The sequence below is a fragment of the Oryctolagus cuniculus genome, chromosome 5 (assembly GCF_051225735.1).
Source record: "Oryctolagus cuniculus isolate XC-2025 breed Fujian yellow rabbit chromosome 5, ASM5122573v1, whole genome shotgun sequence".
Classification (NCBI taxonomy): domain Eukaryota; kingdom Metazoa; phylum Chordata; class Mammalia; order Lagomorpha; family Leporidae; genus Oryctolagus; species Oryctolagus cuniculus.
The window spans coordinates 138,542,834-138,555,220 of NC_142871.1; the positions used below are offsets into that span (position 1 = coordinate 138,542,834).

General features: G+C 54.7%; 3 protein-coding genes across 12 annotated transcripts in view; all 3 read right to left on the bottom strand.

Annotated features, from left to right (window-relative positions):
• Window positions 1-12,387, bottom strand: part of LOC100344369 (butyrophilin-like protein 1) — a 168,446-nt gene that overhangs the window by 117,442 nt on the left and 38,617 nt on the right. The gene's annotated exons all lie outside the window — the stretch shown is intronic.
• The window catches only part of LOC149126716 (butyrophilin subfamily 1 member A1-like), a 50,834-nt gene that overhangs the window by 10,972 nt on the left and 27,475 nt on the right, over window positions 1-12,387 (bottom strand). The gene's annotated exons all lie outside the window — the stretch shown is intronic.
• LOC149126719 (butyrophilin-like protein 1) lies at window positions 1,528-6,862 on the bottom strand. Of its 5 annotated transcripts, XM_089334181.1 has the most exons (6): window positions 6,089-6,696; window positions 5,299-5,364; window positions 4,785-4,879; window positions 4,160-4,507; window positions 2,033-2,314; window positions 1,541-1,924 (listed from the first exon to the last, which is right to left on the bottom strand). In XM_089334181.1, the coding sequence occupies exons 3-6, from the start codon at window positions 4,867-4,869 to the stop codon at window positions 1,683-1,685; spliced, it is 957 nt and encodes a 318-aa protein (XP_089190307.1). In that variant the 5' UTR covers window positions 4,870-4,879; window positions 5,299-5,364; window positions 6,089-6,696; the 3' UTR covers window positions 1,541-1,682. The 5 variants fall into 5 exon arrangements, with proteins under 5 accessions (XP_089190308.1, XP_089190307.1, XP_089190306.1 ...); XM_089334180.1 differs by lacking the exons at window positions 5,299-5,364; window positions 6,089-6,696 and adding an exon at window positions 6,740-6,862; XM_089334179.1 differs by lacking the exon at window positions 5,299-5,364 and having other exon boundaries at window positions 1,551-1,924; window positions 6,089-6,694.

Below are 12,387 nucleotides of genomic sequence, written 5' to 3' on the forward strand. Positions count from 1 at the left end.
AGTGTGTAAAACTGCAACACTGGCATCCCATATGGGCCCGAGTTCAAGTCCTGGCTGATGTACTTCTCCTCCATCTTCTTGCTAAGGTACCTGGAAAGCAGCAAAGGATGAACCAAGTGCTTGGGCCCTTGCAACCACGTGGCAGACCCAGGTGAAGCTCATGGCTTCAGCCTGTGCAAATTCTGGCCATTGTGGCCATTTGGGGAGTGAATCAGCAGATGTAAGATCTCTCTCTCTTCTCTCTTTCTCTCTCTCTCTCTCTCTCTAACTGTGCCTTTCAAATTAAAATAATATAAATATTTTTTAAAACAAAAATTATTCTACATTAACAATTATTGCATGATATTTCCTGGTTGGGTATATTGGGAAAATTAAAGGCAAAGAAGAACCACATGGGGATGAGTCTCCTCCTGGATCAATGGAACCAAACAACCTCCGTAAAATATTTCTAGAGGGCCGGCGCCGTGGCTCAATAGGCTAATCCTCCGCCTTGCGGCGCCGGCACCCCAGGTTCTAGTCCCGGTTGGGGCGCCAGATTCTGTCCCGGTTGCCCCTCTTCCAGGCCAGCTCTCTGCTGTGGCCAGGGAGTGCAGTGGAGGATGGCCCAAGTGCTTGGGCCCTGCACCCCATGGGAGACTAGGAGAAGCACCTGGCTCCTGGCTTCAGATCAGCACGGTGTGCCGGCCGCAGCGTGCTGGCCGTGGCGGCCATTGGAGAGTGAACCAACGGCAAAGGAAGACCTTTCTCTCTGTCTCTCTCTCTCTCTCACTGTCCACTCTGCCTGTCAAAAAAAAAATATTTCTAGAGAGAAGCGTCAGTATGCTGAGAGACTTTCAGCTGGTCCCATCACATCCCCACATCTGGTCACCAACCCAGTCCTCTCCCTTTCACATTTCAACAGCACCTTTGAGAAAAAGAGAGGAAAGACTCCCTCTGGGTGGTGTCTTGGGAGGGAGGGGGCAGAAATCACACCCCCAAGGTCAACGACCCCATTTACTCATCTCCCTCTTCTCATGGAATCTCAGTGCATCTGGCTATGGTTTCCTGTGCAGACCAAGAGCTGGGGCACTGGGGGTTGAAACACTAGTGGCACTCACATGAGGACAGCCCAGCTTGGAAAAAGACCAAGGATGCAGCACACAAGTCTTGGAGCACAGACTGCAAACAGTCACCAGCGTGTGAGAGAGCCCAGAGAGCAGGGTTCTGCCACCACCACTGCCACTGCTGCACTAATAAGGGGTCCACATGTCTGTGCCTGAACACAGACAAAGAGGGGACAGCTGGGCACAGGTGGGACAGGACCAGGGGACATCTGGAGAGTCACTCACCAGCCAGGTAAGCTGCCTTCCTCCTACCTGAAAAGCAGCACACAGGGAACAGGTGAGCTGAGACTCAGAGCGTCCATCACAGAGGGACATGGAGAGTTCAGGACGGGGAGCAGAGCTTACCTAGATCCACCTGCAGCTCATCTGAAAGAGAGAAAAAACCTTGAACTTCCATCCCCAAGAAACGGAGAGACTGTGTGCCTGGAGAACCCACAGGAAAGACCTCATCTGTATCCTAGAGAAGTTCTTACTCCAGACCCACACACAGCTCCAGCCTCCAGCTGTCCTGTCTGGGTCTCCACAGCCACCTGCCCTGGAGAGCAGAACCCACAGACTCATCTCCCAGCATCCTTCCTCTCAGCACCAGCTGCCCCCCTGTCTGGCCCCTGGCCTCCTACCTCTGGCCTTCAGTGCCTCCTCCTCTGCCCGCTGGTCCTCCTCCTTAGCCCGGCGCAGCTTCTCCTGTTTCTTTCTCTCCTGCACCTTTGCAGAGTGCTCTCTCCTGGTGAAGCAGCCAGCCCCAAAGAGCAGGAGCCCCAGCACCGTCAGGATCCCAGCAAAAGCTGCCTTCCAGGGAGACGCCTGTGGGAAGAAGGGCTCTGGGGCCCAGGCAGAGACCCAGTCAGGGGAGCTCCCAGACCCACCCCACACACTCAGGGGTCCAGCTCCACCTCCCAACCCTGCCAGGAATGAGAAGCAGCACCGACCTGGGATGGACACGGCCATCGCCTTCTCCTGGCCCAGGATGGGATTGAGGACAGAGCAGCTCACACTCCCTGCAGAGCTGTCTCGCACCACCAGAGCCGCCTCCACGCTGAACAGCCCTGCTGTGTCCTGGGCATGGGCCTCAGAGAACTCCAGGAACTTCTTCCCGCTGACGTCTGTCCACTGCACCTGGGGCTTCGGGAACCAGCCTGAGGCCTTGCACACCACGCGGACCCTGTCCTGCTCCAGCCCTTCAATGTGCACTTGAGGGGCAGAGCCCAGGCCTGCAAGAGGGGAGTTGTGGAGACCTTGGAGACCACTTGGCCCAGGGCCTCAGCAGGGTCTGGGTGTGGCACAGCTACAGGGGAGTCACTGTGTTCCATTCTGGAGATTCCATGGGAGGGCGTGGCCTGAAGGAGGGGAAAGAGCCCTGGGACCCATGGGGGCACAGAGTAGGAGGCTTTCTACTCAACTCTGCAGATAGGAAGACTGAGGCCCAGAGAAACCAGGAGCAGGAACTTGACCCCAGGACTCCATCCTGAACCTCTAATCTCCTCACCCTGCTCAGTCCTGGGGCATCTGCTATGATTCCCACTGCCTCTCTCTGTAAATCACTTCCAATACTGCACCAGTCAACAACCCTGTCCCTACTCCTGTCCTCATATCCACACCCTGAGTTATCTCTGCCAGGTTTCCTTACAGACACTAGAAAATCAGACTTTCAGAACTTAATACATATCATTAAAATATCTGGCTTTGCCCTGCTCTTCTTCTCTGGCCTCATGCCAGGACAGGGCTTGCTGTAGCCCTGTGCCTCCAGGGCGCATGGCCTTCGGGCCATGTGCTCTAGGCTTCCTGGCCTAGATGCTCATCTACATGCTGCTGCTCTTCCAATGCAGCTCTCTGCTATGGCCTGGGATAGCAGTGGAAGATGCCCCAAGTTCTTGGGCTCCTGCATCCACGTGGAAGAAGCTCCTGGCTCCTGGCTTCAGATCAGCGCAGCTCTGGCCGTTGCGGCCATCTGGGGAGTGAACCAGTGGATGGAAGACCTCTCTCTCTGTCTCTGCCTCTCTCTATAACTCTGTATTTCAAATAAATAAAAATAAATCTTAATAAAATATCACCTATTCTTTCTCCATCTTTATATGTAGCCAGCCCTCTCCCACACACTCGGTGGTTCCCTCACATTAACTCTCTGAGGTTGGTCATGTGCCCCGACTTCCACAATGAGAGAGTGGCTTAGCCTGACTGAAGCAGAGGCTTGGAAAGCACTTGTGCCATTGGTGCTCTTGTGGGCGTTTGGAGGGTGAACCAGCAGATGGAAGGTCTCTGTCTCTATCGCTCTCTGTTGCTCTTTTGAATAAATAAAAATAAATAAATAAAACTTTTTAAAAATGGAATTCATGGCTGGCGCCGTGGCTCAATAGGCTAATCCTCCGCCTGCGGCGCTGGCACACCGGGTTCTAGGTCCCGGTTGGGGCGCCGGATTCTGTCCCAGTTTCCCCTCTTCCAGGTCAGCTCTCTACTGTGGCCCGGGAGTGCGGTGCAGGATGGCCCAAGTGCTTGGGCCCTGCACCCCATGGGAGACCAGGAGAGCACCTGGCTCCTGCCATCGGATCAGCGCGATGCGCCAGCCGCGGCGGCCATTGGAGGGTGAACCAATGGCAAAAGGAAGACCTTTCTCTCTGTCTCTCTCTCTCCCACCGTCCACTCTGCCTGTCAAAAAAAAAAATGGAATTCATGTTACATCTGATTGACTAAAAAAAAGAAACAAAACATGAGATTTCTCTGTCTTCTCAGTCCCTCAATGGATGGCCTGTGATGTGTCCCATGTTCTGGTTTGGTGCTTACTCAGCAATGAAACAGTTGTGTTTCCCTACTGCCTTTGCAAAGAGGAATTCTGGGAGAAAACTTTGGTTTTGATTTTACTTCCACAACCACACCAAAGATGTGTGAGTAAACCCACCTGACACACTAGGGGCTCCACGTACAAGATTTATATTGAGAACATCAATGAGTGACTGAGCTGTCTTTCCTCACATATGAAATGAGATGTTTAATTACATGAGTTTCCTCCAAAACCCAATACTCCCAAGGTCCAGATCCAGAATACAGATCAGGTCACCCACCTGCCACCTGCAGTTCTAAAGTGGCCTCTTCATAGTAGTCTCCCTTCTGAAAGAGGCAGGTGTGCCTTCCATTGTCTGAAACCTGGACCTTCTGGATGCGCACGGCAACCTGCCCCTGGGTGAGGAGGTCCCTCACCAGCAAGGTCCGCCCTGCGTACTGGGGCATCTGCTCCTCGTGCTGCTCCTGGTGGTTCTGATACACGAACACCACCTCTGAGAACTTGGTTCGGAACCACCGCAGCTCCATGTCCTCTGCGTTCATGGCTGGGACCAGGGAGCAGGGCAGGATGGCGTCACCACCCAACTCTGCCACAATGGGATCCGAGGGGCCGATTACCTGGAAATCGTCTGTGGACACAGAATAAACTGAGAACTGAGAGACTCAGACAGGAGCAGAGACACACACATCTGCTGTGGTCATGGAACAGCAGGCTCCAAATCCTTAAACAACAGTCAATTCTCTAACACCCACTTGATGGCTGAGTGACTCATCCTAACTTCTTAATGACAGCCAGTGCTTGGGGCAGCACCACCACATTCTGGCCCTCATTCTGTCCTGACGGACAGGGCTGGGGGCTCCTCCCACCGCAGAAGAAGACCCAGGACGAGTCAGGGACAGACTCACCTGCAGAGCCCCATGTGGGCAGCTGGGCGAAGAGAAGCAGGGAGGGGAGACTGCAGAGCAGAGAGGGGCGGCAGCCGTGCTCCATGTCCTCGGAGCTGGGGAGAGAGGCGGGGAGGAAGAGGCCTGGGCCAGCAGGCAGCAGGCAGGAGACAGGGCCAGAGCGCCAGGCCCTTTGGGGAACCAGTGCCAGGGCCGCCCTGTCAGCCCCAACAGAAGCAAAGCCTTCCCTACAGCCTCAGCACACAACAAGGGGTCCCCACAGGATCTGACAGCACAGACAGCTGGGCCTTGGCTCTACCCAGCCCTTCAGGGAAGACTGCTGTGCCAGGCAACACTTAAGGCAGCCTGGGGGGAAACAGCCCCTTCTCTTCCCACCCCAACTGAGTTCCTCTGCCCAGAAAATCAGGTCTCTTCTTTCTCAGCCCTGGGGCCCCATGGAGGAAACCAGGCCACTATGCACACAGTGCCCAGGACCCACCCCACCAGGACAGAGACCCTGATTCAGGCCACTCACCCTGAAGGACGTACCACCTCCTACTTCCTGCAGCTCTTCAACCCCCAGTGGTGACCTGGGTGTCCCCTGAGAAGGGTCAGAGACAGACCCCTCCTCACCGAGCCTGTGCTGCCCGTCCCAGGGGACCAGCACCTGTGGCATCTGTGGCTGTGGCGTTCACCTAAATTTGACCCCACCCCCAGCCTCTTATCCACAGGCCCATGTCCTGGCCCAATGTTCAGCAGGTGCCCGGGGCCAGTTCCTGCTGGCAGGTGAATCCTTACTCCCTCCACATTCAAAGATTTCTGCACTAACAGTTAAGGACCCTGGGGGGAGGCAGCGCCACAGAGAAAGTGATCCACAAGTCACCTACTCTTTGTGCACTGGAGGAAGAGGCAGCCTCTGGCCCTGCGAAGAACAGGCTCAGGGCCCTCATAGTGCTCCCTCCAGGCTCCCTGGGTCACAGCCGAAGGCAGAGCCCTGGAGTTTCTGGGCCTCAGTTCCCTCATCTGCAAATGTGAGTAACAGCATCTTCCCCCAAGATTGCAGCGAGAAGTACCTGACTCTGTGTCAGCACAGTCACTAATGCAGTCAGAGCAGGGCCTGGCCTAGTGCACATTTGAGAAATGGAAATCAAAGAAATGAACACCAGCTCAGTGCTCACTAACCTCGTCCTGGTTCTTCCTGCATTGAGACTTCCCCAGCTGCCCCCCTCCACTGCCCTGAGCCCCACCACACTCTCAGCTCCTCCCTCCATCCCTGCTCCCTGCTTTCCTCTTCCTCACCCACAGGTGTTTCACAGCCAGCTCACCTGCTCCCCTGTGACTTCTTCCAACTTCTTCTTCTCTAAATTCAGCAGCTCCAGAAAATTCAGAACCACAGCAACTGGTAAATCCACCCCCTTGGCTTGCACCTGCCCTGAGCTGTCCTCAAAGCCATTACCCCTGCTTCAATGTCCATGCTGAAGCCCAGGAATCCTCATCCTAATGAGGCAGTGAGCTCCCAGGAGACCAGAGGAGCAGCAGAGCTGGCACAGGTGCAGCAGCCTCTGCAGAGGCCCAGCCCTGGGGCCACTCCAGCACCACAGCTGCCCTGGGAGTGGCTGCAGCACAACCTGAGCTCACAGTGCCCTCAGCCCCTCCCCCTCAGCCACCACCTGTCCCTGCCCAGCACCGAGACTTCCCCAGGCCCAGAGAGGCTAGAGAACTTTCAGGAAATCACTGAAGAAACTGAGTTTCAGTCCATGACTATTTAGTGTCAGGATCTGAGCTACACACAGTGGATTCCTGCAGCTCCTGTCACAGCTGGGAGCAGATGCAGTAGGACAGGAGCCCTGCACCTCCTGATACCAGGAACTTCCTAGGGGAGGGAGGGCCTGGAGCTGCAGGGAGATCCCGCTCCCCATCCCCCACCCTACACACACACACACATACACACACACCCAGTGGAATTTTTTTTTCACCTTTAAAAGTTTTCCTTGCCATCTGTAACCAGCATCAGCCTGGCTGGTGGGCTGAGCTGTGACCAGGCAACCTGCTGAGCAGAGCCCTGGTGGACACTCCTCCCTCTGGGCTGCCATCTGCCCCTCAGGGGGGAGGAGTCTGCGGCCCCACCCCCAAGTCCAGGTTATCAGCACAACTGATGTTTACAAGCAAATGTAGCTCAGGAACACCCGGATGCTCTCAGCCCAACAAAGGACCAGGGTCTGCCCAGCCCCACCCAGAGGTCAGCGGCAGAGCCCTCTTGGCCTGGGACCCCTGCCCAACCAGGCTCAGAACGGGTGTCCAGCCCACGTCCACACCTGAGGGTCCAGGGCAAGTGAGGAGGTCTCCCTCCCCTGCAACCATTGAGATGCACAAGGGGCCTCAAAATGTGGAAAACAGAATCAGAAGATCAGTTTAGGGGCCAGTGCTGTGGCACAGCAAGTAAAGCCAGCAAACCATATGGGTGCCCGCGCGAGTCCAGCTGCTCTACTTTTGATCCCTCTCTTTGCTGCAGCCTGGGAAAGCAGTAAAAGATGGTCCAAGTCCTTGGGCCCCTTACCCATTGGGAGACCTGGAAGATGCTCTTATCTCCTGGCTTCGGATTGGCACAGCTCTGGCCATTGTAGCCAACTGGGGAATGAACCTGTGGATGGAAGACTTTCTCTCTCTCTCTCTCTCTCTAATTCTGCCTTTCAAATAAACAAATAAATCTTAGTGTACTTTGCTGCAAAAATTTTGTAATCTAATTTTTAGATTTATTTATTTATTTGAGAGGCAGAGCTACATACAGAGAAAAGGAGAGACAGAAAGAAAGGGTTCCATCTGCTAGTTCACTCCCTAAGTGGCTGAATTGGCTGGAGCTGGGCCAATCTGAAGCCAGGACCCAGGAGCTTCCTTCAAGTCTCCCACATGGGTGTAGGGTCCCAAGCACTTGGGCCGTCTTCCACTGCTTTCCCAGGCCATGAGCAGAGAGCTGCATCAGAAATTGAACAGCCGGGACTCAGTCGGCACCCACGTGGGAGGCCAGAGCCGCAGGTGGAGGTTAAACCTCTATGCCACAGCCTGGTCCCATCTAGTCCCATAACATGCACTCTCCACAGCTTTTTTACAGGCTTCCTGTAAAGGATTTTTTTTTTTTTTTTTGACAGGCAGAGTGGACGGTGAGAGAGAGACAGAGAGAAAGGTCTTCCTTTTGCCATTGGTTCACCTTCCAATGGCCACCACGGCCGGCGCACTGCGGCCGGCGCACTGCGCTGATCCAAAGCCAGGAGCCAGGTGCTTTACCTGGTCTTTTCCTGGTGCCGGCCCTGTAAAAGATTTTTTTTTAATGAGGTTAAATGGAAAAGGGTATTCTTACAGAAAATTTAATAAATTTTATCAGACAACAAATAAGCAAACAATAAATACAAATTTGAAAGAAAGTGCAAATGATGATGGCACAAACAAACAGCATAAAAGAAGGATGCGACAGTGCCAGCTCCCATATGGGCACCGGTTCAAGTCCCAGCTGCTCCTCTTCTGATCCAGCTCTCTGCTGTGGCCTGGGAAAGCAGTAGAAGATGGTCCAAGTCCTTGGGCCCCTGCACCCAAGTGGGAGACCCAGAAGAAGCTCCTGGCTTCCAATCACTCAGCTCTGGCCATTGCAGCCATCTGGGGAATGAATCAGTGGATGGAAAACCTTTCTCTCTGTCTCTCCCTCTCTCTGTAATTCTACCTCTCAATAAGTAAATAAAATGTTTAAAAAAATAAAAAAGGGAAGAAGGCAGAGAGGAAGGAAGGCAGGGCTATGAAGAAAGAAGCCCTCTGGGGCCAGTGCCGTGGCTCACTTGGTTAATCCTAGCCTGCGGTGCCAGCATCCCATAGGGGCGCCAGGTCCTAGTCCCAGCTGCTCCTCTTCCAGTCCAGCTCTCTGCTGTGGCCCGGAAGGGCCGTGGAGGATGGCCCAAGTGCTTGGGTCCCTGAACCCGCATGGGAGACCAGGAGGAAGCACCTGGCTCCTGGCTTTAGATCGGCACAGTGCCGGCTGTAGTGGCCATTTGCGGGGTGAACCAACGGAAGGAAGACCTTTCTCTCTGTATCTCTCTCTCTCTAACTCTGCCTGTCAAAATAAAATAAAAAATTTTTAAAAATTAAAAATAAAAAAAAAGGAAAGCAGCCCTGATGTAACCGGGGTGGGGCCGTCGGACCCATCTCCCACAGGGCCTCAGCGCTTTCCCGGGCTCCGCAGTGGCTGGGCCCCGAGCGCCAGCACCAGTGCTGCCCAGATGGGGGCGTCAGCGACCTGGAGGAATTCTCTGACCCTTCGCCTCTGGTTCCATGTGGATCAGGCCCTGCCTGGGCCAAGGGTGCAGCAGGCAAATCGTGGAGGAGGGACTGGAGGAAGTGGTGATGGGAAAGTCCCAGGCAGAACAGAATGGGTGCTGGACAATTCAGCTGCACCACGGTAACTATGTGGCTTGCGGCACTGAGCCAGTCACTCTTCTGCTAAGGGAAAAGCCCAGAGGGATTGGCGTCTATCTAGACTGCGACTTGGGTGAGATTTCTTTCTACAATTTAAGCGACAGGTCTTACATCCATTCTTTCATGTACAATTTCCCTGAAGTACTGAAGCCTTATTTCTATGTGGGACATGATTCAAAACCTCTTGGGGTCTGTCAAGTAACAATGACGGATAAATGCTAACACTGCTTCACTTTCTTTTTTATCATTTATGCATAGTAAGTAGAAATTTATACAAATGTCAATGAATCTAGCATTTAACAACTTTAAAATTCTGGCAAGATTTCCTCATTTCATTTCATTAGCAACAGATGTGGAAACTAACAGAGCTGTTTGAACTACAAAGTGTTCCTGGATTCCTACAAACATAAAATTGTAATTTCACAGCTGTAATAAACTTTTTACACACACACACACAAAAAAAAAAAAAAAAAAAAAAAAAAGAGAGAGAGAGAACGCAGGAGAAGCCTGGGGCGGAGAGGCTACAGAGGCGCCGTCCAGCCCTGAGAGGCGAGTCTGAGAGTGCCGGGATGGACGCCTGCCCTCTGCTGTCCCGGGACAGACGCTGCCCTCTCCCGCAGTCTCCTCTCCACAGGCACAGCTGTGGGCTTCAGCCCTGCGCCCAGGGCCAGGCTGTCCCACGGCCCCCACCACACACTCGGCCCCGCTCACTCCCCCACGTTTCCCTCTGAGCAGCACACACGGAGTCTCCGTGCCCGTCCTCCTGCATTACTGTGAGGCCTCTGCTGTCCTCCTGTCGCAGCTGAGACCCGGGGTCCCGAGGTGAGGAACCCACCAGGGTCAGCCCTGCCGGCGCCAGCTCCCCCCAGAGTTCCGCCTGCTCCCAGTGTGGCCACCACGTGGGGGGGCAGCCCTAGCGGTGTCCAGGGATCTGGGGGCAGAGGGGAGGCCAAGGACCTGGGAGGGCTCTTCCAGAAGTCCCTGGAAATGCGTTTAGGGAAAAGCTGCTCATGAAAGTCACAATGCTTTCTACCAAAATAACCTTCCCTTTCATTCTACTGTCCATGAACTTTTTATTATTTAAAGGAGTGCGTGTTCCCAACAGTGCAGAGATCCTGGCTCCAAACCCCTGCTCCAGAACTCTGCACAGCAGCAGGCCCCAGAGGAAGCAGGGCCAACCCAGAGGCAGCGCCAGCGGCACCGGGTTTCCCAGCCCTCTGCTGCCCCCTTGTGGCCAGCACTGGCAGACAGCAGCACTTCCCAGCAGGAAGGCCCTGACAATGCAGTCCAGAAACCTAAGAAATGAGGATGGAAATCCCGGAACCCAGATCCAAAAGGCCGCCGGGTGCAGGACTGCAAATGCATGCAATGAGAGAGCAGCAGGAGGAGCTGCGGTGAGAGAAGTGGCGCGAGGAGCTGCACCTCTGGCCGGCTGAGGAGGAGGTGAGGTCGGGGAGGGACAGGCGGGATTGTCCTGGGGGCCAGGAGTGCTCCTTCTTGAACTGGAGTGGTCACGCAGGTCGCCTGTTCGAAACGTGGTCGCGCCAGTCTCTGGAGGGCGATGCACTTCACTCTGCACTGTGGACAGGGTTCAAAGTCGGGGGCCAATGGAACTGGAAGTCGGGGCCACAGTGGGCAGAGCGCATACCGCAGTAGGGTTGAGCAGGTCTCACTCCTGCTTCTGCCACTGGTGTCCTGGGCCCAGAGCTCTGCCTCCTGCTCTGGGCCTCCGTCCCCACCTTCTGCACACCAAGCTGCCCCAGTGCACATTACATCACTTAAACCACGAAACCACTCATGGGCTGCAGTGTCAGCTCCTCTCTTCATTTCACGGCACACCTGCCTCCCTACAGCCGGAATATCAGCACCTGTGCCTACACCAGGGCTCCCAGGTGAGCCTGCCCACACTGCTCCCCTGAGAACACAGAGGGTCAGGGTCTCCCTCTTCTTGGAAACCGCCCCCCCCCAACACACCCTGACTGCATCCCTGGCCACATGTGGGCTGCTCCAGCCCCTCCCCCAACCAAAGCTATTCTGCTCTCCCACCTTCTCCCCTCTCGCTGCCACAGTTCCCCACTGAGTGGTCCTAGGACTCAGCCTCACACAGAGCTGTTTAGTGAGCATTTATCAAGGCTGCTGTGGGCATCCAGACACAGAAAAGCCTCTTGTCCAGAGGAGACTCATGATCTCCTTGGCTGATGAGACAGACACATGGGGACAGGGAGAGAACAGGTGTGACCACAGCCAACCATCAGCCTTTCCCTTGTCACTGTCTCCTTGTGACTGGCCACATGCTCACTATTGTAAAACAGTTCATCTTCTGCTGTGCCGCAGATGCCTGCCGGCTCCTCCCTTCTGATCCAGCTCCCTGCTCATGCACCTGGGAAAGCAGCAGAAGACGGCCTGAGAGCGTGGGCCCTGCACCCACGAGGGAGACCAGATGGAGCTCCTGGCTCCTGGCTTCAGCCTGACCCAGACCTGTCTGTTACAGCCATTTGGGGAGTGACCAGCAGATGGAAGATCTCTCTCTCTCCTGCTCTTTATCACCCTCTGTCCTCTCTCCTACTCCTCTTCCTCACAGAGGAGGGGCTGAGTGAGGCTGGGAAGCTGCTCTCATCAACGTCACATGGCGGGTGAGTGGTGGTGAAGGCAGGACTTGAACCCAGTGTCACACTCCAAGCTGTGCTTTTCCACTCTTCAGCTTGCCTCTCCAACATAAAGCTCCCAACATGCCTGTTGTTCTCTAAAATTATATTTCTCTGAGGCTGCCTCTGTGATGCAGCAGGTAAAGTGTCTGCCTGCGGTGCCAGCATCCCATATGGGCACAAGTTTGAGGCCCATCTGCTCCACATCCATTACCTCTCCCCGCTAATGGTCTGGGAAAGCAGTGGAAGACGGCCACATGCTTAGACCCTGATACCCACATGGGAGACCTGGAAGAAGCTCCTGGCTCCTGGTCTCAGCCTGGCTCAGGCCTGGCTGTTGCAGCCATTAGGAAGTGAACCAGCAGATGGAAAATACCTCTCTCTATCTCTCTCTCTCTCTCTCTCTAACTGTCACACTGGCTGACAGCTGATTCAGAGGCTGCACAGTAGGGTGTGCACACTCCATCATCACAAGGGAGAGTGTACTGCATGCAGCATCCACTGAGCAGGCCCTGCACTCA

Excerpts from the sequence above, each read along its gene's own strand:
- LOC149126719 (XM_089334180.1), bottom strand. The coding sequence starts at position 4,869 with ATGGAGCACGGCTGCCGCCCCTCTCTGCTCTGCAGTCTCCCCTCCCTG. Across the intron at positions 2,315-4,159 it reads TTTAGAACTGCAGGTGGCAG|GCCTGGGCTCTGCCCCTCAA; the intron begins GTGGGTGACCTG and ends CCCCTCTTGCAG. Across the intron at positions 1,925-2,032 it reads GATGGCCGTGTCCATCCCAG|AGCCCTTCTTCCCACAGGCG; the intron begins GTCGGTGCTGCT and ends CCTGGGCCCCAG.